The sequence below is a fragment of the Ranitomeya imitator genome, chromosome 9 (assembly GCF_032444005.1).
Source record: "Ranitomeya imitator isolate aRanImi1 chromosome 9, aRanImi1.pri, whole genome shotgun sequence".
Taxonomy (NCBI): domain Eukaryota; kingdom Metazoa; phylum Chordata; class Amphibia; order Anura; family Dendrobatidae; genus Ranitomeya; species Ranitomeya imitator.
The window spans coordinates 106,401,143-106,423,161 of NC_091290.1; the positions used below are offsets into that span (position 1 = coordinate 106,401,143).

General features: G+C 46.1%; 1 protein-coding gene across 2 annotated transcripts in view; it reads right to left on the reverse strand.

Annotated features, from left to right (window-relative positions):
• Positions 1-235: 235 nt before the first annotated feature.
• RBL2 (RB transcriptional corepressor like 2) overlaps positions 236-22,019 on the reverse strand; it is a 35,187-nt gene continuing 13,403 nt past the window's right edge. The window contains exons 6-22 of one of the 2 annotated variants that reach the window (XM_069740554.1): positions 19,754-19,914; positions 19,294-19,358; positions 19,037-19,220; positions 16,899-17,065; positions 16,528-16,637; positions 14,516-14,619; positions 13,488-13,625; positions 6,642-6,806; positions 6,024-6,141; positions 5,699-5,938; positions 5,369-5,613; positions 4,874-5,050; positions 4,594-4,665; positions 3,304-3,406; positions 1,938-2,137; positions 1,309-1,476; positions 236-790 (exon numbers count right to left, since the gene is read on the reverse strand). In XM_069740554.1, the coding sequence (XP_069596655.1) occupies positions 611-790; positions 1,309-1,476; positions 1,938-2,137; positions 3,304-3,406; positions 4,594-4,665; positions 4,874-5,050; positions 5,369-5,613; positions 5,699-5,938; positions 6,024-6,141; positions 6,642-6,806; positions 13,488-13,625; positions 14,516-14,619; positions 16,528-16,637; positions 16,899-17,065; positions 19,037-19,220; positions 19,294-19,358; positions 19,754-19,914 (2,597 nt within the window). In that variant the 3' untranslated portion in view covers positions 236-610. The remainder of the gene's footprint in view (positions 791-1,308; positions 1,477-1,937; positions 2,138-3,303; positions 3,407-4,593; positions 4,666-4,873; positions 5,051-5,368; positions 5,614-5,698; positions 5,939-6,023; positions 6,142-6,641; positions 6,807-13,487; positions 13,626-14,515; positions 14,620-16,527; positions 16,638-16,898; positions 17,066-19,036; positions 19,221-19,293; positions 19,359-19,753; positions 19,915-22,019) is intronic. The other variant, XM_069740555.1, reaches the window with a different exon arrangement.

The following is a 22,019-nucleotide window of genomic DNA, read 5'->3' on the forward strand; positions in this document are numbered from 1 at the left end:
GGCAAGATAAGCCATCACCAGAGGAGTTGGGCAGCTGCTCTCCGAGAACACAGGCGTTCTCCCTCTAATGACCATGAAGGATCAACAGGCAGCCATCTCTTCTCTATGAGGCCAGTAGGCTACCAGCATTAATATGGCACCTTACACCTGGAAAGGAGAATTACTGTAAGCCATACACAGATGTACCGGTGTATACAGTGCATCTATGATCAATAATTAGTTTCCTACCCCCTCTGGAGAGCACAGATCTGGATTTACTGCAGATGTGAAGAGGTGCAGCACAATGCTATAGTGTCCACAGGCTGTCCCATAGGACCGCCACTCCATATACAGAGGTCTGCATTATTGCTTCATCCGGTCTCATCGGCCATAGTTCCTGACTATACATCAATATCGAGGACTTCTTTGTGTGTATGACATTTCTAGTGCAATCTCTGGGCAGGCCTCCTGCCAAAGTGCTCAGCTGGGTATATAGAAGCGCGAGCCCCTTCTACCTCCTGCCATAAACCCTCCACACCTTACAGTCCTGGGGTCTCCATTACATATGGTTACAGAATAATTATATATATTAGGATCTATGAAATACTGAAGCCGGTACAATCCAACCCATCTAGCTGGTACAGAAAGCGCCTCTGTCATTAGCCACGTCTTGAAGTTTCCTGAAGAGGGCGCTATGGTTTTCGGGGCATATTCGCTTTGCTGGAGACTCATTTCCATCTTCCAACACAATTCCTCGCTTCTTGGTCGGGGTCTCCCCTGTTCTGATCATGCTGTTGATCTCTTGCAATCTCTGTTGGTTAAAGCCAATAGCACATTTACCGAGTGGCACGTTATCGACACAGAACTTTAGAATTTAATCGCTTTCTTCTAATAAAATGGTTTCACGCATGTAGTTATTGGGTTTAAAGGGAATCTCGTCAGCAGGTTTTTGCAATGTAGTCTAAGAAGAGAAGATGTAGGGGCAGAAACACTGCATCCATGGAAGTGGTGCTTGTTGTAGTTTCAATATAAGCAGTATTTTATCAGTAGACGATTATCACTACTGGACTAGATGTCTCGTGCCTCCTAGTCAACTGCTCTGTATAAACACGCCCCCCCCACCACCGATTGGTAGCTTGCTGGCAATCAGGGGTGTGGCCAGCCTATCATGTCACCATCAGCTGGGCTTATCTGTATGCTTCTCCTAAGCCTGGGATTAGGGAAGCAGCTGAGCGTGGGGTGCTACCTCGTTTTTAATAGATGACATGGGACACCCGTTAAATCTCATCTTTAGATACTTGCACCTAAAAGTGTAAGTGTCAGACTTACTTTTGTAGGGCTGAGGTTAAAATAATAGGAGATCTTTTCCTTGGGTGACAGCGTGGAAGAGTCCTCATTGTGAGGGGAGATGTAGAGGGGGTGACTGTGAGACAACTGCACACGGCGAGAAGACAAGATCCGCATGGAAGGATAAGGCGAGAGCGGGGTAGCTTCATTCTGTAAGACAAACGGTCAGAGCGAAGAGCTGAGGATTTACAAGGCTGGAGGCAGCAAAAGAGACTGAGGACGCCTGGTCCATCCCAAAACTAGATACTCTTCATTTGTCTCTTTAGTCCAGCGTTCCAGGAATATTGGCGCCTTATCTGCCAGGGGTCATGTGACAGTGGTAGGTCATGTGAGCGCTGCAGCCAACGTCACATTAGCGTTGGGACACAAGGCGCCAACATCACTGGAACAGCACCTACTAGTACGTTTTTCTTATTTTACTCGGGGACTCAGACATTTAAGCAGTGGAAAACCCCTTTAAGCAGTTCAGCGTTAGAAAATGCCTAGAAATGTAGTAATCAGTCTTTCTACCTAACTTCTTTTGCTCTAAGTGGCTAAGTTCCAGAGAGACATGGCCGCAACTAGACAGGCCGCACTAAGAAAACCGGCAAGCATTGTGTGACGGCATTTACCGCGTTGGTATATTTCAGGGCAAAGCTCTTCATGTTTCCAATATAGATGTTGTTGTAGAAGTGGACAAGGTCTCCTCTTTCCTCCTCTTCCAGGTCACTGCTTGCCCCACTTAGTCGTGTCGGAGTTGGGGGAGCGCTGCTGGGCTGGGGTATCGGCAGAGTGCTGCTGGACCGCATTACCGGACTGGGCTCTCTGCTGCCTGCACAGAAAGGGAAAGGAGTCACTCCAAATAAAGGAGGGACACCAAGGTTCTCGCTACAGCGGAGGTCACACATTCTGCAGGTCAGTCTTTACGAAGAGTCAACTGGAGGAAGGAACGCCAAATCCATCGAGGAGCTTGTACCGAACTTGGCCAATTTGTCACTAAAAGTCACAACATTTTTGCAACAATTTTAAAGCTAGGAAACTGGTGAAAACTGCTAAAGTTACTCAAAAATCAACATGTGTAATAGCAACTGTTTTCAAAATAATTTGGAAGTTTTCTACATTTTAGTCTTAGCGTGGCATAGACAAAACAGCAGGGGCTCGCAGCTTGTGCCTTCTGAGGTATCACATCCCTACCTGTTTTATCACAGGAGTGTGTGATGCATTCTGAGGTAACACATTTCCACACCTGTTTTATCACAGGAGTGTGTGATGCTTTCTGAGGTAACACATTTCTCCACCTGTTTTAGCACAGGAGTGTGTGATGCTTTCTGAGGTAACACATTTCCCCACCTGTTTTAGCACAGGAGTGTGTGTTTCTGCTAGGTCTCCAGCACTACGAGCACATCATAAATGAAGTCAGTGACACACAGGCTCAGTGGTCGTAGAGCTCCTTTGTCACTGACTTAATATATGATGAGCTCAGTGAGCTGGAGGCCCATCAGAAACACTCACTCCTATGATAAAACATGCAGGGAAAAGCGAGCCGCTGCCTTGTTGATTTATGCTTCTCCACCATGGCAGGAGCTCTGGTATGTGCGAATCATGAACTGGAGAAGCTTTGCATTGGCATTTATAAGATTACTGCAGCACAGGAAACATTTTTCGAACACACTTAATTGCGGATCTTATAATTATTCCAAGATCTATTGTCTATTATTGTCCTTTGTTCATGGGACAACCCCATTTAAATTATAAAGCTGATTTGGGTCTTCAGAATTTTTTCCCCATTATCCCTTTTTTTTCCCCCTATCGGAGTCCCATTATCCTTACAAAAATGTTGGCATGGACTGTCCTTTGACATCTAAGACTGAAGAGGATCTGTGGAATTTTCCAAAAACCATGAAATACAATAACATTGGCACAATAAATAAGGGGTTCACAATCTATCACGATAACCGGGAACAGGAGTCCACCTCTGTAAGTAATGTGTGGCCATACCCAGCTCTTTATTGGTCTCTGTCGGGGAGCCCGTCTGCGCATGGTCACTTCCACCAGATTGCTGCCGCCTTCGCCTGGATTTTATAAAGACACTTCTGTACACCTAAGTATTACAAAAAGGACCTGAAGTTTCTCTTTTTCTAACAAAATATATGTCTTTGCTTTGGTTGTATGAGCAAGCTTTTCTCCACTGGGTAATACAACAGAAAGGAGACTATAAAAAAAAAAAAACAACAAAATTTTCCAGGTGGACACAGATGGCTCTCTTGATAAGTGTCTGCTCAAGATCAAGCACAGCTTTAACCACCAATAAAGCATAACTATCACCAATTATTCCATGTATGATGAGTTTTTGTGGCCTACCACAGATTATGAAGTAGTGAGCATGAGAGGAACCTTGAGTGAAAGTTAGTACTGGAAAAGAAATTATGGAAGCCACACAGTCTTCACACTCATTGGTGGCAAAGTATGGGCTTGACCATCAACCGCATGTGACAGCTCCACCAAGGGATGCCTAAAGCACCTGACATATCTACTGCTAAAAATAATAAGGAGAACCTTATTAAAAAGGATATTAAAAGGGTATTCTAAAGTTGTCTCCTGAACAGCGCATAGATTAGCACTTTATGGTTGCTTGGAGGGTGGGTGCTCCTCCATGAATGACAGTTCTGATCCAGCAGCTTAGTCCTGCTACCTCATATTAACAGTCTGCCAGTGTGTGTTCTGAGTCTACACTGTGATCACTATATTCACATGTAGACATAACAGACATTGGACAAGCACACAGCTCAGGAAAGTGAGAGCAGTGATTAGGAGAACTGCTCTGGAAACAGCCTTTGCTGGGGGACAGGAATTGAGAGTCTACAGGACTGATAACAGCTTAGGCGCTGAGAACAATGGGAAGGAGGTGAGCAGCTAACTGCTGTATAGAAATCAGTGGGTTGGAGACTGCCGAGTGGGATGTGAGGAGTTAAATCCTCTCCTAGAATCTAACTACTACACATACTCAGCTATGGACTGGGTGACCAAGCTAAATGGAAACCAGCTGTACACCAAGTAAGATAAAAGCTCTCACTGTAGGAGAATAACTGCAAATAAAGCAAGTCATCTGCTAACTTGCTTATTTTCATGCTGTCTAAACAGCTAATGCAAAAGAGGATAGCCCTTTAACTATCCAGATATTGTGAAGTTATCAAACATTCATCATCTATCCTATGTACGGTACAGGTTTTTAGTTCTAAATCACTTTCAGGATTATTCTTCCAACTCTGTTTAAGGCTTTGTACTTACATGACTCTTAGCATGAGGCTGTGTCCGATAACATCTCATGATGTTGTGGAAGGATGTGTCATCTTTAGTTACCTGTTCAAACAAGTTATATATTAAAAACAAATAAACTAAACCACAATAACAAAAAGTTATCAAGGTACTTCTTAAGACTGACAACTGAGAATTTCTTTATTTCTAAAGTTAAAAAAGAGGTTTTAACCAGAGAGATAATTTAAATGATTTTCAAAATTCAATGTTACAAATACTGAAGAAATAATGGTCCCATTTTTCAGTGCCTCACCTTGGCCATCACATACACAGCACACATCAAAAGCTGGTCCAGATGTCGGCCCCTCATCAGGTCTGAACAATGGACAAGGGAAAACTCAAAGCAAGTCCAGATCTTTTTCCGAAGGTCATCAGAAATCTCTAGCTTGTGGCAGAGATCACGGAGGCGAACACTGGCTAAGTGATAAACCTGGGAATAAAGAGACACATCAGAGTGTGAACATGCCTTTAGGATCCATCCATACATTTTACATAGTGGTTAAAAGCTTAAATCACGAAAAGCCAGTCCTACCTGTGTAGGGCATATTCCCATGTCTCCAGCCAGCCCAATAGTTCCCCTTTCCTCACCCCAATATCTGCCTTTGTCAGAGTGTTGGAACACCACCTAACACATCCCAAATATATGAAACCAACACCCAAGAATGGAGGTAGAAAGTTGAGGAAAAAAATGTAGTTGGTCCAAAAGAAGGGAATTTTTTGTGCAATCTGGAATTATTGGGGCTCGTACCCTTCTACAGAAGAGAGCCAGGGACCCGACTTTCTTCAGTTTGTTGCTGATGTTCTGTTGTCCTGGAGATGCCGGGACCGGAGGGGTCGGTACTTGTCCTGCAGCCTGCATCTGCTGTGTGGTCATCGGGCCAGCGAGAGCCTGGGCGGTGAGAGGCTGAATGGACGTCGACACGCTACGAGCCTGTCCACTCACACTGACTTGTACAGGAAAAAACGTGATCCCGCCATTCTCATTAGCAATACCTGGCAGAAGGATAACAAAAAGGAGATGGTCACCATCAGAGGCCACTTCTCATCGATGAGATATACGACCTTCTGTATGTCTCACCTTGTACCGGGATAGTGAGGGTTTGCCCATTATTTGCAGTTACTGTGGCAGTGGCCATTGTTACCAGGGTCTGCCCAGGAACAGGAGACGGAGTAGACTCAGCAGTGGAGTGTGGAGAGGCTTGTGATGGACTACCTTCGTCAGATGGACTATCGGCAGAGTCAACGAAGAGACGGCGGCGCGCCGTGCCAGCTATGGGCGAACTATATCTGTCAAATAAGGTCGGCGAAGAAGAAAGGTCTGTTGGAATAGAGGACATAGATTTTAGGAGCTGAAAGAATCCTTCAGATTAGGCAATGAACAGTTTGATGTAAACCTCACGCACTTTTTCCCAGACAGGACGCATCCGCTCGGATCTCATTGACCCTTCTTGAGCTAAGAGGAGTGGATGATCCAGGTTTGCCGCTACCAACAGCTCCTTCAAAATGACGGGGGTGCATTACCTGGACAAAAGAGGTAGACACAGATTCATAATGTGAAAACTCATTAAACCCTTAAGGATAGGGCAATTTTTTTTTGTGTTTTTTTACCGACCCGCCCCCCCCCCCCCCCCCCCTAACTATTTTTTTTTGCGGGTCAAGTAATCCTTTTTGAATTGACAAATTATGGTCTCTCCCATGATCACCGGAGTCTGGTGTTCATAGGATCTCCCTCGTGACAGCCACAGATGTCGTCAACCCATCGGCACCTTGTAACTTGTGTCATGGGAGTGGGATGGGTGCCGTGCACGGTTAATGATCCAGCCGGAGAATAACGGCGGCATTTAACAGGTTAACAGCCGTGGGCGGAGCCCAGATGTTAGAGGCAGATGATGGCTGAATAACACAGCCGGAAATGAGGCAGGCTCAGTTCCTGAGCCTGCGCCATTCATCTGCTCCCACTGTACAGAACTGGTTAAAGGTTTATTACGGCTCCAAGAAAATTGTCAAAAAATGTCTGGTACCTCTTCACAGAGAGGAACTTTTCCCTCATTGTCTTTAATCTTATCCCACAGAGGAGAGTCCGGAGTCCACGCCATACTCTCCAGGATCTGCTCTTCGACCTGATTCAGGTGTTTTACGACTTCTCGACATAAACCATCTTCTGCTTTGATAACCAGCTCAATTACCTGTGAGACAAACAATAGGTCACATCCAAACTGACAGCCAGAGACATTAAAAAGGTTTTTACTAAAAATCCAGGTTCTCTGAGATCCTGCACATAAGGGGCTTTCCCAGATTCAGAAAACACATGGCCAGTTGGTGTTAAGCAAACAATCTGTGCTTTACTCCTTCTCCCCAGGTCCTGGACTGAATTTTCTACCACTGCTCCCAATGACTGATGGTCTGCAGCGGTGACATCACATCAACAGCACTGCAGCCATTAAGTGAATGGAGTGTCTCTGCCCAAGTTAACAGCACGACCAGGAGAGCTCAGTAATTGGCTGCAGCACTGCTGACGTGATGTTAGAGCTGCAGACAATTACCGACACTGACAGTGGAGGCGGAGACTCAGCGCTGGACCTGGGGAGGGGAAGGAAAGCGGAGATTGTTTTTTTGTTAGTACAAACTGCAGCCTTTTCCAGTCTCAACTAAAATGTTTAAATGCTAATTAACCCCTTCATCACCCAGCCTATTTTGACCTTAAAGACCTTGCCGTTTTTTGCAATTCTGACCAGTGTCCCTTTATGAGGTAATAACTCAGGAACGCTTCAACGAATCCTAGCGGTTCTGAGATTGTTTTTTCGTGACATATTGGGCTTCGTGTTAGTGGTAAATTTAGGTCAATAAATTCTGTGTTTATTTGTGATAAAAACGGAAATTTGACGAAAATTTTGAAAATTTCGCAATTTTCACATTTTGAATTTTTATTATGTTAAACCAGAGCGTTTTGTGACACAAAATAGTTAATAAATAACATTTCCCACATGTTTACTTTACATCAGCACAATTTTGGAAACAAAATTTTTTTTTTGCTAGGAAGTTATAAGGGTTAAAATTTGACCAGCGATTTCTCATTTTTACAAAACCATTTTTTTGAGGGACCACCTCACATTTGAAGTCAGTTTGAGGGGTCTATATGGCTGAAAATACCCAAAAGTGACACCATTCTAAAAACTGTACCCCTCAAGGTGCACAAAACCACATTCAAGAAGTTTATTAACCCTTCAGGTGCTTCACAGAAGCAACATGGAAGGAAAAAATGAACATTTAACTTTTTAGTCACAAAAATTATCTTTTAGCAACAATTTTTTTTATTTTCCCAATGGTAAAAGGAGAAACTGAACAATGAAAGTTGTTGTCCAATTTGTCCCGAGTACGCTGATACCGCATATGTGGGGGTAAACCACTGTTTGGGCGCATGGCAGGGCTTGGAAGGGAAGGAGCGCCATTTGACTTTTTGAATGAAAAATTGGCTCCACTCTTTAGCGGACACCATGTCACGTTTGGAGAGACCCTGTGTGCCTAAACATTGGAGCTCCCCCACAAGTGACCCCATTTTGGAAACTAGACGCCCCAAGGAACTTATCTAGATGCATAGTGAGCCCTTTAAACCCCCAGGTGCTTCACAAATTGATCCGTAAAAATGAAAAAGTACTTTTTTTTTTTTCACAAAAAAAATAATTTTAGCCTCAATTTTTTCATTTTCACATGGACAACAGGATAAAATGGATCCTAAAATTTGTTGGGCAATTTCTCCTGAGTACAACGATACCTCACATGTGGGGGTAAACCACTGTTTGGGCACATGGTAAGGCTCGGAAGGGAAGGCGCGCCTTTTGACTTTTTGAATGGAAAATTGGCTCCAATTGTTAGCGGACACCATGTCGCGTTTGGAGAGCCCCTGTGTGCCTAAACATTGGAGCTCCCCCCACAAGTGACCCCATTTTGGAAACTAGACCCCCCAAGGAACTTATCTAGATGCATACTGAGCACTTTAAACCCCCAGGTGCTTCACAGAAGTTTATAATACAGAGCCATGAAAATCAAAAATAATTTTTCTTTCCTCAAAAATGATTATTTAGCTTGGAATTTCCTATTTTGCCAATGGTAATAGGAGAAATTGGACCACAAATGTTGTCCAGTTTGTCCTGAGTACGCAGATACCCCATATGTGGGGGTAAACCACTGTTTGGGCACACGGCAGGGCTCAGAAGGGAAGGCACGCCATTTGGCTTTTTGAATGGAAAATTAGCTCCAATCATTAGCGGACACCATGTCGCGTTTGGAGAGACCCTGTGTGCCTAAACATTGGAGATCCCCCACAAATGACCCCATTTTGGAAAATAGACCCCCAAAGGAACTAATCTAGATGTGTGGTGAGGACTTTGAACCCTCAAGTGCTTCACAGAAGTTTATAAACGCAGAGCCATGAAAAAATAAAATAAAAATTCTTTTCTCAAAAATGATTTTTTTAGCCCGCAATTTTTTATTTTCCCAAGGGTAAAAGGAGAAATTTGACCCCAAAAGTTGTTGTCCAGTTTCTCCTGAGTACGCTGATACCCCATATGTGGGGGTAAACCACTGTTTGTGCACATGCCGGGGCTCGGAAGTGAAGTAGTGACGTTTTGAAATGCAGACTTTGATGGAATGGTCTGCGGACGTCTTGTTGCGTTTGCAGAGCCCCTGGTGTGCCTAAACAGTAGAAACCGCCCACAAGTGACCCCATTTTAGAAACTAGACCCCCCAAGGAACTTCTCTAGATATGTGGTGAGCACTTTGAACCCCCAAGTGCTTCACAGACGTTTACAACGCAGAGCCGTGAAAATAAAAAATCATTTTTCTTTCCTCAAAAATGATGTTTTAGCAAGCAATTTTTTATTTTCTCAAGGGTAACAGGAGAAATTGGACCCCAGTAATTGTTGCGCAGTTTGTCCTGAGTATGCTGGTACCCCATATGTGGGGGTAAACCACTGTTTGGGCACACGTCGGGGCTCGGAAGTGAGGGAGCACCATTTGACCTTTTGAATACAAGATTGGCTGGAATCAATGGTGGCGCCATGTTGCGTTTGGAGACCCCCTGATGTGCCTAAACAGTGGAAACCCCTCAATTCTAACTCCAACACTAACCCCAACACACCCCTAACCCTAATCCCAACTGTAGCCATAACCCTAACCACAACCCTAACCCCAACACACCCCTAACCACAACCCTAACCCCAACACACCCCTAACCCTAACCACAACCCTAATTCCAACCCAACCCTAACCCTAAGGCTATGTGCCAACGTTGCGGATTCGTATGAGATTTTTCAGCACCATTTTTGAAAAATCTGCGGGTAAAAGGCACTGCGTTTTACCTGCGGATTTTCCGCGGATTTCCAGTGTTTTTTGTGCGGATTTCACCTGCGGATTCCTATTGAGGAACAGGTGTAAAACGCTGCGGAATCCGCACAAAGAATTGACATGCTGCGGAAAATACAACGCAGCGTTTCCGCGCGGTATTTTCCGCACCATGGGCACAGCGGATTTGGTTTTCCATATGTTTACATGGTACTGTAAACCTGATGGAACTCTGCTGCGGATCCGCAGCCAAATCCGCACCGTGTGCATATAGCCTAATTCTAAAGATATGTGCACACGCTGCGGAAAACACTGCGGATCCGCAGCAGTTTCCCATGAGTTTACAGTTCAATGTAAACCTACGGGAAACAAAAATCGCTGTACACATGCTGCAGAAAAACTGCACGGAAACGCAGCGGTTTACATTCCGCAGCATGTCACTTCTTTCTGCGGATTCCGCAGCGGTTTTGCAACTGCTCCAATAGAAAATCGCAGTTGTAAAACCGCAGTGAAATGCGCAGAAAAACCGCGGTAAATCTGCGATAAATCCACAGCGGTTTAGCACTGCGGATTTATCAAATCCTCTGCGGAAAAATCTGCAGAGGACCAGAATACGTGTGCACATACCGAAACCCTAACCCTAACCCTAATTCTAACCCCAACCTTAGTGGAAAAAAAAAAAAAATTCTTTATTTTTTTTTATTGTCCCTACCTATGGGGGTGACAAAGGGGGGGTCATTTACTATTTTTTTTATTTTGATCACTGAGATATAACCTATCTCAGTGATCAAAACTCACTTTGGAACGAATCTGCCGGCAGATTCGGCGGGCGCACTGCACATGCGCCCGCCATTTTGGAAGATGGCGGCGCCCAGGAAAGAAGACGGACGGACCCCGGGAGGCCAGGTAAGTATAAGGGGGGGGGGGGGGGAGATCAGGGCACGGGGGGGGGGGGGGGGGGGGCGTCGGAGCACGGGGGGCGGATCGGAACACGGGGGGGGGGGGGGTGGATCGGAACACGGGGTGGGGGATTGGAGCACGGGGGGAGCGGACAGGAGGACGGGGGAGCGGAGCACAGGACGGAGGGGAGCGGACCACAGATCGGGGGGGCTGGGGGCACATAAGTGTTTCCAGCCATGGCCGATGATATTGCAGCATCGGCCATGGCTGGATTGTAATATTTCACCAGTTTTTTAGGTGAATTATTACAAATCGCTCTGATTGGCTGTTGAAAGTGAAACTGCCAATCAGAGCGATCGTAGCCACGGGGGGGGGTGAAGCCACCCCCCCTGGGCTAAACTACCACTCCCCCTGTCCCTGCAGATCGGGTGAAATGGGAGTTAACCCTTTCACCCGATCTGCAGGGACGCGATCTTTCTGTGATACAGCATATGCGTCACAGGTCGGATTGGCACCGACTTTCATGACGCATACGCTGTGTCACAGGTCGGGAAGGGGTTAAATATCTATCTATCTATATGGTACTAGATGGTGGCCCGATTCTAACGCATCAGGTATTCTAGAATATGTATGTATGTATGTATGTATGTATGTATGTATGTATGTATGTATGTATGTATGTATGTCGCGCTTAGCACAGCCACGTAGTATATAGCACAGCCACGTAGTATATAGCACAGCCCACGTAGTATATAGCACAGCCCACGTAGTATATAGCACAGCCCACGTAGTATATAGCACAGCCCACGTAGTATATAGCACAGCCCACGTAGTATATAGCAGTGTGGGCACCATATCTCTGTTAAAAATGGTTAAGATAAAAAATAGCTATATACTCACCTTCCGGCGGCCCCCGGATCCAGCCCAGGAGTTAACGATGCGCTCGCCAGGTCCGTTCCCAGTGATGCTCTGCAGCAATAACCCGTGATGACGTAGCGGTCTCGCGTGATCCTACGTCATCTGGGGACATTTCGCAAAGCATTATTGGGAATGGAGCTGCCGAGAGCATCGCGAGGTTGGGGAAGGTTTCGGGGACAGGAGGAAGGTGAGAATAGCATGATTTTTTTAAAAAAAATTATTTTTAACATTATATCTTTTTACTATTGATGCTGCATAGGCAGTGTCAATAGTAAAGCCTGTCGCTGATTGGGCGCCATCAATCAGCGCCGCGAGATTTATGTTACAGTCTGTTTGTCCGTTACGGAAATCCCACGTCGCTGATTGGTCGTGCCAGCCGGCCATGACCAATCAGCGATATTGGCACGGGATTTAAACACGTGTTTCAAATCCCGCGCCGGTCGCTGATTGGTCGCGGGCGGCTGACGCGACCAATCAGTGACGTGGGATTTCCGTTACAGACAAAACAGACAAATGGACCTTAGACGAATATATATATATATATATATATATATATATATATATATATATATATATATATATATATATATATATATATCTCTCCGATGCGTTAGAATCGGGCCACCATCTAGTATTCATATATACATTGGTGCTTACATTTATATTTTAACCCATTGGACACACTGCCATTGTTTTTTGCCTGTCTTTATTTTAAGAGTCAAAACTTTATTAGTCATCTATCGCTGTATGACAGCTTGTTTTCTACAGGATGACTTATAGTTTTCAAAGACACCATTTATTTTACCATATGATAAACTTAAAAACGGGGAAAATTTTTATTCTCTCCCTCAGACACTGTCCTCCATGTTATTCTCTCCCTCACACACTGTCCTCCATGTTATTCTCTCCCTCGCAGACTGACCTCCATGTTATTCTCTCCCTCACACACTGTCCTCCATGTTATTTTCTCCCTCACAGACTGTCCTCCATGTTATTCTCTCCCTCACAGACTGTCCTCCATGTTATTCTCTCCCTCACAGACTGTCCTCCATGTTATTCTCTCCCTCACAGACTGTCCTCCATGTTATTCTCTCCCTCACAGACTGTCCTCCATGTTATTCTCTCCCTTACAGACTGTCCTCCATGTTATTCTCTCCCTCACACACTGTCCTCCATGTTATTCTCTCCCTCACACACTGTCCTCCATGTTATTCTCTCCCTCACAGACTGTCCTCCATGTTATTCTCTCCCTCACAGACTGTCCTTCATGTTATTCTCGTTCTAGTATATGTATGTAGTTTATTTATGAACGCTAATTGGCGGAGGCCGGCCGGGCACAACCAATCAGCGACGAGGGATTTTGGTTACAGACAAACAGACATATATATACTCTCTATCTTACAACAACAATATATTGGACCGGGCAACGATGGCTCCCTGGGTCTGTGATCCCTGGGTCTCTTTTTTCCAGGACAGTGATCCTGTATCACCGTGAAGTGATGGCGTGGGAAAATTGTTAATACAGTGGGAAAAATAAATAAACCCCCTATACATGGACTGATGTCAGCCAAGCCCACCGATTTCCACAGGTTTAGCCGACGGTCTAATGTGACAATTAGATGAGGGTCCGTGCCGCATTGTCAGAGATCAGTCCTGCACCTCAATGTTACCCCCCGGAGTGACACCAATCATTCATCTTCTATACATACCTTGTAAAAATGGTAGGGTGCCAGGTTAAACATGACTAGTACCCGTGGGAACGTGCCGGGGGGCTTGTATGAAAAGATGATCACCTCCAGGCAGCAGGCCATCAGGGACTTATGGAAGATTTCCTGCTCAAGGATGTTCTGCAACAGATTAGGAATGATGGATCGTGATGAAATATAAAACTACAATTCTAGGTATTTTCCTTGCTTATATAGCGCCATTACCACTGAGCCACCGTGCTGCCGAATATCCGGGGTGATAACACGATTCTACACAACATCGCTGATAATACAAGACTGATCAGAAACTACAGAAAATGATATAGTGTTAACTCATTCACAATCTAATTATTAATGTCTCTTTTATAGTCTCACTGTCTATTGCTGCCTGCACACAACTGTGCAACATTTAAAAAAAGAAAAATAATAATATAAATAATAATTAATATAAATTATAATAAAGTTTGACAACCCCAAGCTGGCGCAAGGAAAGAGTTATACAAATAAATACAAAGAGCAGGGTGGTCTTTAGTGCCAACTACTGGAGGGGCAAACCTATAAGTCAATATTGACCCGGTAAAGATGCTGGCCACAGACTGAGCCCAACAGACACATTGGATTAATGTCGGTCGAACCCGCTGATATCGATGGATTCGGCAGACAGCTTCATCTGACTTCAGCATCTGCCACTTACAGCTTTAGTTTGCTGATCCTTTTTGTTCTCCCGGAGAGGAGCCCCAGCAGAGATGTCCGGCAGCGGCTCTCTCAGAGAACACTTGGCAGAGCGAGCGCTCCGGTATAGCAGAGAGTCGGACGGAGGGCTGCTGGACTAACCATTGTTCCACCAACAGTGCAGTGGGGGGTTTGAAGACACGAAGCCAAACCAGTATCCTCTTCAAAAAGAACAGACCTCCATTTTCGACACCTGTTTCAGGTTCTTTGCCCCTCATCAGTGCAAAGTAGGAGAAAGGTCGGCAATGAAAATTTTAGGGGTAAAAAAAAATTGAAGAGTGGACGTTTCCACCACTTACAGACAGATCCACATCTCCCAGACGTTTCTTTTCCCGCTCGACAACAGACTCCACCACCTTATAGTACAGCGCCTCTGCCAGACGGAAATATTTCTTTGCAATGTCTGGAAAATAATTAAAAGTTTATATTAAAACTATGATGCACATCATTATTGGGGAAAAAAGGGGGTTGGCTCAACTTCTTAAGATATTTAATTTGAAAAGCGTTTCTAAAAAACAAAAAAAAACAAATCCACTTTGCTATTTGCCTATTATTCTCCACGAACGGTGGCATTTATTAATTCTATTGTGTACGATGTGTTGTCATGGTTGCCGGCCACCTCTGCACTAGCGGTGGCCCGGTCTCCTCGGCACAGAGCTCTGTGCTTACAAGCTTTTGGATATTGAGCTTTCTGAGCCAGCAGGACTGATGCGTCCAACAGAGCCCCTGCCTCTGCTTGCAGCATCAGACGTTTGTGCAGAACGGCACTGTAGTCACCTGTCCATCAGGAGAGTGCCACCCCTGAAGGTGTGAAGGTTAGACAACTACTTTACAGAAATACAGTGGCTTGCAAAATTTTCCACCCCCTTTTTACTTATTTGTAGCTGTCCATACGACCACAGTGAAACATGGTGGTGGCAGCATCATGCTGTGGGGATGTTTTTCAGCAGCAGGGGCAGGGAAAATGAGCCCAGACCTTAACCCAAGTGAGACTCTGATCAGACTTGAAGATCGCTGTTCACCAGAGGAAACCATCTAACGTGAAAGGGCAGGAGCAGTTTTGTCTTGAGGAATGGGCAAAAATTCCAGTGGTAAGAGGAGGAAAGCTCAGAGACTTATCCAAAGAGACTTCCAGCTGTAATTACTGCAAAAGGAGGCTCTACAAAGTACTGACTTTAGGGGGGGAATAGTTACGTTTCAGTTATTTTTTCCTATTTCTTGTTTGCTTCAAAATAAAAATAAAATCGAATGTTCACAGTTGTAGACATGTTCTCCACATGAACGGATGCAAACTCTCAAAAAGAAGAAGAATATTCCAGGTTGTAAGGTGGCAAAATGCGAAAAATGCCAAGGGGGTGAATACTTTCCTGGACAATCCCTTTAAGTTCACTGTAATGCTCCATGCTAAGTGTGGTGGTTCCAGTAGTCAACATCCTAGGACCTATCCTGAGGACAGGTCATAGATATTCCTTCTGGTGACAATCCCAAAAGGCAGGCTTTCTGGAAAGGTTTGCGGTGGGTCACTAGTTGACATTTATTCTTCAGGTCCCTGCACCAGCATCTGAGCCCGGCTGTTAGGGATCGTTCACACTGTCGTATGTGGTCTCAAAAATCAGAGTCTGATCCGAGAGTCATCTTACTGTGATCTCATTCTCTTCATTGAGAGAATCTCAGCACAAGTGCGGAGAAGGCTGAGAACTTAATTTCTCCATCGTCTGTGTGTGCGCGTTCATTGGACTGCACTCGGATGACATCCAAGTGCAGTCTGATGTTTCATTCACACGCACAGACTTGCATGGGTGCTCGTGACCCAATAATTGGACGTAGGCATAAGAAAATAAAAAAAATATCACGAGTTATAAGCCAGTGTGATCAAACCCTTACCAAAAGTTTCCGCCCTCCGTAACAGTTCTCTGTGCTGTACAATGTCCTCCCAGGGAGAGAGCAGCTGCTACCCGGTACAGACTTATTCAGCAGAAATGAATTTGTCATTAACCCCCCACTTTGTGAAGTGCACGTTACTGGCCAATGGCACAGTTTCCCATTGTATGTGCCTAGTGCCACCTAGTGGACGAGGGAGACATTGACACCCAAAGTCCAGACCGCGACAGTGAGCAGAATATTAGGCCCTTGTCTCCAATGGCCCTGGAACCTCTAATGAGAAGACCCCTAGACAATGATGGCCCCTGCGCAGAAGCTCAGGTAGTGAAGGCAGGTCACAGAGCCGCCAGTTAGCGGTCTAATATCCTGATGACAGGTTCCATCTCTAAGGCGCTGACCCATAAAGCCCTGGATATTCCCATCTCCTTACCTCTGCAGTGCTGGCTCTCCCCACCTTGGGACAGCGTGTGCTCACAAAACACGTCAAACATTTCTTTCAGGCACTTTGTAATGGTTTGTGTGGGGTTTCTGGAACAGGCGCTGCAATAGACAGGGAAACACTATGAATATGGCTACTTCCTCTTCACCCTTTACCTTACAGCCAATGAATTTCAGACAATTAGATAAAATATACAATTCAAAATGCTGCCGTCTTCCCAATTAAACAACCCCCCCGCAGTGCGGTCACCAGGAGCCTCCCTTTTGTCTCACTTGCTGCTCCCTGCCTGTTGCACCAAGCGCCTCAACTACCACATCTGACCTAACGTCAGTTCCTCACATATCAGTGACATGCAGCCTGACCTGAGCATCTGCTGCAGCTTCTCACTGGGGGCGGCTTTCAGACCAGACAGAACGGCAAAGAGGCGACTGAGGCAGTGTGTGGCGCTGGAGACTGGCGTCTGGAAGGAAGCGCTCTCCTTCACGTACTTCAGGCTGGTGAGGGGAGTCGAGATCCGTAACGACTTCATCTGCAGAGAAAAGGAGTGAACGGAGGAAGCCAGCGCCTTATGTCATGTGCTACAGACCAATTATTAGGAGGATTCTGATGGGAAAGGCCCAAAAAACATCACGCAGACAAATATTATGCCACTCACAGACGATATCTGCAACGTGCGAGAATTAAATTTGGGTTGTATGGGATGGCGGCTCCTCCATACAGGTCCTTACTACAGCCGGCAGGGAAAGGAGGGATGGCGGCTCTTCTTCCATACATGTACTTACTACAGCCGGCAGGGAAAGGAGGGATGGCAGCTCCTCCTCCATACATGTACTTACTACAGCCGGCAGGGAAAGGAGGGATGGCGGCTCCTCCATACAGGTCCTTACTACAGCCGGCGGGGAAAGGAGGGATGGCGGCTCCTCCATACATGTCCTTACTACAGCCGGCAGGGAAAGGAGGGATGGCGGCTCCTCCATACAGGTCCTTACTACAGCCGGCAGGGAAAGGAGGGATGGCGGCTCTTCTTCCATACATGTCCTTACTACAGCCGGCAGGGAAAGGAGGGATGGCGGCTTCTCCATACATGTCCTTACTACAGCCGGCAGGGAAAGGAGGGATGGCGACTCTTCCATACATGTCCTTACTACAGCCGGCAGGGAAAGGAGGGATGGCGGCTCTTCCATACATGTCCTTACTACAGCCGGCAGGGAAAGGAGGGATGGCGGCTCTTCCATACATGTCCTTACTACAGCCGGCAGGGAAAGGAGGGATGGCGGCTCCTCCATACATGTCCTTACTACAGCCGGCAGGGAAAGGAGGGATGGCGGCTCTTCTTCCATACATGTCCTTACTACAGCCGGCAGGGAAAGGAGGGATGGCGGCTTCTCCATACATGTCCTTACTACAGCCGGCAGGGAAAGGAGGGATGGCGGCTCCTCCTCCATACATGTACTTACTACAGCCGGCAGGGAAAGGAGGGATGGCGGCTCATCCATACATGTCCTTACTACAGCCGGCAGGGAAAGGAGGGATGGCGGCTCTTCCATACATGTCCTTACTACAGCCGGCAGGGAAAGGAGGGATGGCGGCTCTTCTTCCATACATGTCCTTACTACAGCCGGCAGGGAAAGGAGGGATGGCGGCTCTTCTTCCATACATGTACTTACTACAGCCGGCAGGGAAAGGAGGGATGGCGGCTCATCCATACATGTCCTTACTACAGCCGGCAGGGAAAAGAGGGATGGCGGCTCTTCCATACATGTACTTACTACAGCCGGCAGGGAAAGGAGGGATGGCGGCTCTTCCATACAGGTCCTTACTACAGCCGGCAGGGAAAGGAGGGATGGCGGCTCCTCCATACATGTCCTTACTACAGCCGGCAGGGAAAGGAGGGATGGCGGCTCCTCCATACATGTCCTTACTACAGCCAGCAGGGAAAGGAGGGATGGCGGCTCTTCTTCCATACATGTCCTTACTAGTTATGAGCGAATATACTCGTTACTCGAAATTTCTCGAGCATGGTCGGGTGTCCTCAGAGTATATTTTAGTGCTCGGAGATTTCGTTTTTCTTGCCGCAGCTGAATGATTTACATCTGTTAGCCAGCATAAGTACATGTGGGGATTCCCTAGCAACCAGGCACCCCCCACATATACTTATGCTGGCTAACAGATGTAAATCATTCAGCTGGGGCAAGAAAAACTAAAACTCCGAGCACTAAAAAAATACTTGGAGGTCACCCAAGCGTGCTCGGAAAATCTCGAGTAACGAGTACATTCGCTCATCACTAGTCCTTACTACAGCCGGCAGGGAAAGGAGGGATGGCGGTGCTATGGTTCAACTGGAGGAACTCATCTGCAGACTGACACCCCTGCAGGATCTATGCAAGCCTATATGATAGACCCCACATTCAGTTTTTAGTCCCCCACTTTGCGAGTAGCACACACTCCCTTACGTCCCGTTCATAAAGCCTCCACCTCGCCCACTAGCTGCCATATTTACCCTGTCGAAGTGCTGCTGTAAATGGTAGGACACCTGCGCCCTCTCGGAGGACTCCGCTCCCAGCTCAGGATTTAGACAATGGCCTACGCTTCCAATCTCTTCCTCCGCATCTTCCAGGAAGACACGCTCGTCCAGGTGACCAGCAGACAGGACAAACACTTCGTAGGTCTTTTTGATGGCTTTCCTGCAGAAGATTACATGTACTGACTGATACGGTGACTACTAAAGACCACATGGAAGAAGAAATTAAAACTTACAAACTGTCTGCAAAATTTCCTGGGTCCAAAAATCCTGTAAGTGACTCAGATTTTCCTTTGAGGACCTGTGGGATCGAAAACAATCTTATTCCTGTCCTCATCTCTGTCAATACTAGAGTTACTGCAGCAAAGGATTAGAAGGTTGTAAACTACAGGCGCAGGCTACAATAAGAAAGTGACCCATTGTTTCAATCAGATGTTTCAGTTTATTGTATTATTCTACGTTTTAGATCATGATTTATTACCTAAAATAAAAGCTAGAAATCTTGCAATTTTTCACACTGGGGATTATTGTTTTTGTTTCTTCAGACTAACTTCCTAATGTTTCAGGAAACAACAACTGTACATTAACCACAATGGTCAGACCCCGGTAATCTTTTGTCCTGGCCCCAGCTCCATTTTAATCTCTACCCATGAAATAAATCAGCGTCTGATTTCCAACACCAGGTGACAGCGGTACCTTTTTATCAAACAGCCTATGTATGTACGGCTTCCAGAAGTGTTCTTTAATGCCTTTGACTTCCAGAAGTAAGCCTTGGTGGAGGCAGCAGAGGGTTTCGATGATGCAGGGAGGCTCAGAGGGAGGTTTGAAGTCTTTACTGCCGAAATCCTCAGGAAGGCCTGCAGGAAGAAGAGGAGGCAGATAAGTCGATTTCACAGAAGACGTAAATTACTGCAGACAGACCTACAGGAAAGCTGCAAGGAGTCTGATCTGGTGCTTTCCCAGGCTTTGGGAGATTCTCCCTGCTTATGACGACCAACTCACTTGTTTATTGCCAGGTGTTACGTGAATCTGTTATCAGATTGGTCTCAAACCATTAATAAACAATCTGTAATTCAGTAATGAACACATGATGGACAGACGTGGTAAGAATGTGTAAATGATAAAAAAATGGAAATAAAAATTTCTAAACATCTCGATTTATAGCAAGAAAGAGCCATGTGTAGAAATCCCCGGACTTGCACACCGCGGCTGCCATCAGTGAGGTTAATAATGGTCGTCTGAGGGACGTACTGCTGGTTCCTCAACTATATCAATGTAAAGCCGAGCTGTTAGTGCACCTAGACTGAAGACTAGAGGGATCCGGCTGCTGGCCATTAAGCTACCCCACACCATAAGAACAGGGAGAAGGACCAGTGTGAGGTCTCATCCTCAAGGCTATGCCCATGTGGTCTTCAGACCAATCTTCGACTTTCATTGCATCCAAGACTCCTCTCGGAAAGGATTAGTCCTCCATTCCAGACCCCATTGCCGTTTCCCTCTGCACCATGATGGCCTTTGAGAGCGATGGTTGGCTTGAGGTCAATGGACACCTGTAGTGGGACATCTGGCTCATAGCCCCATAGCCCAGTGTTGAGAAAACGCCTTTTGATGGTTTGTGTAGACATTGATGTGCTGGTATGTTAAGTCCAATTTTACTTAACCCGTCGTGTAACGCACTCCGTTACCGCTGCTATTAACCCTGTGTGTCCCCAACCTTTTACTACTGATGCTGCCTATGCGGCATCAATAGTAAAAAAATGTCATGTTAAAAATAAAAAAACAAAAAACCTGCTATACTCACCCTCCGTTGTCCGCTGAGCCGCGCGCAGCCTCCGCCATCTTCCATTCTCATAGATGCATTGCGAAATTACCCAGAATACTTAGCGGTCTCGCGAGACCGCTAAGTCATCTGGGTAATTTCGCAGTGCATCCTGGGAACAGAAGATGGCGGCAGGTGTGAGCGTATCGCCGGAGCTTCGGTGGATCCCGCTGGAGGGTGAGTATATATAATATTACTTTAATTATTTTTTTTAACAGGGATATGGTGCCCACACTGCTGTATACTACGTGGCCTGTGTTAGATACCGCGTGGCTGCTATATACTACATAGGCAGTGTTATATACTCCGTGGGCTGTGTGATATACTCCGTGGGCTGTGCTATATAGTGCGTGGCCAATGTTATATACTACGTAGCTGGGCAATATACTATATGGCTGGGCAATATACTACGTGACTGGGCAATATACTACGTCGCTGTGCAATATACTATGTGGCTGGGCAATATACTACGTGGCTGGGCAATATACTACGTGGCTGGGCAATATACTACGTCGCTGTGCAATATACTACGTGACTGGGCAATATACTACGTCGCTGTGCAATATACTACGTGGCTGGGCAATATACTATGTGGCTGGGCAATATACTACGTGACTGGGCAATATACTACGTCGCTGTGCAATATACTATGTGGCTGGGCAATATACTACGTGGCTGGGCAATATACTACGTGGCTGGGCAATATACTACGTCGCTGTGCAATATACTACGTGACTGGGCAATATACTACGTCGCTGGGCAATATACTACGTGGCTGGGCAATATACTACGTGGCTGGGCAATATACTACGTGGCTGGGCAATATACTACGTCGCTGTGCAATATACTACGTCGCTGTGCAATATACTACGTGGCTGGGCAATATACTACGTGGCTGGGCAATATACTACGTGGCTGGGCAATATACTATGTGGCTGGGCAATATCTACGTCGCTGGGCAATATACGTGGCCATGCATATTCTAGAATACCCGATGCGTTCGAATCGGGCCACCATCTAGTCTACTATATAGTTGTCTAAGGGTCACTTCCGTCTGCCCTTCCGTCTGTCTGTCACGTTTATTCATTCGCTGATTGGTCTCGCCAGCTGCCTGTCATGGCTGTCGCGACCAACCAGCGACAG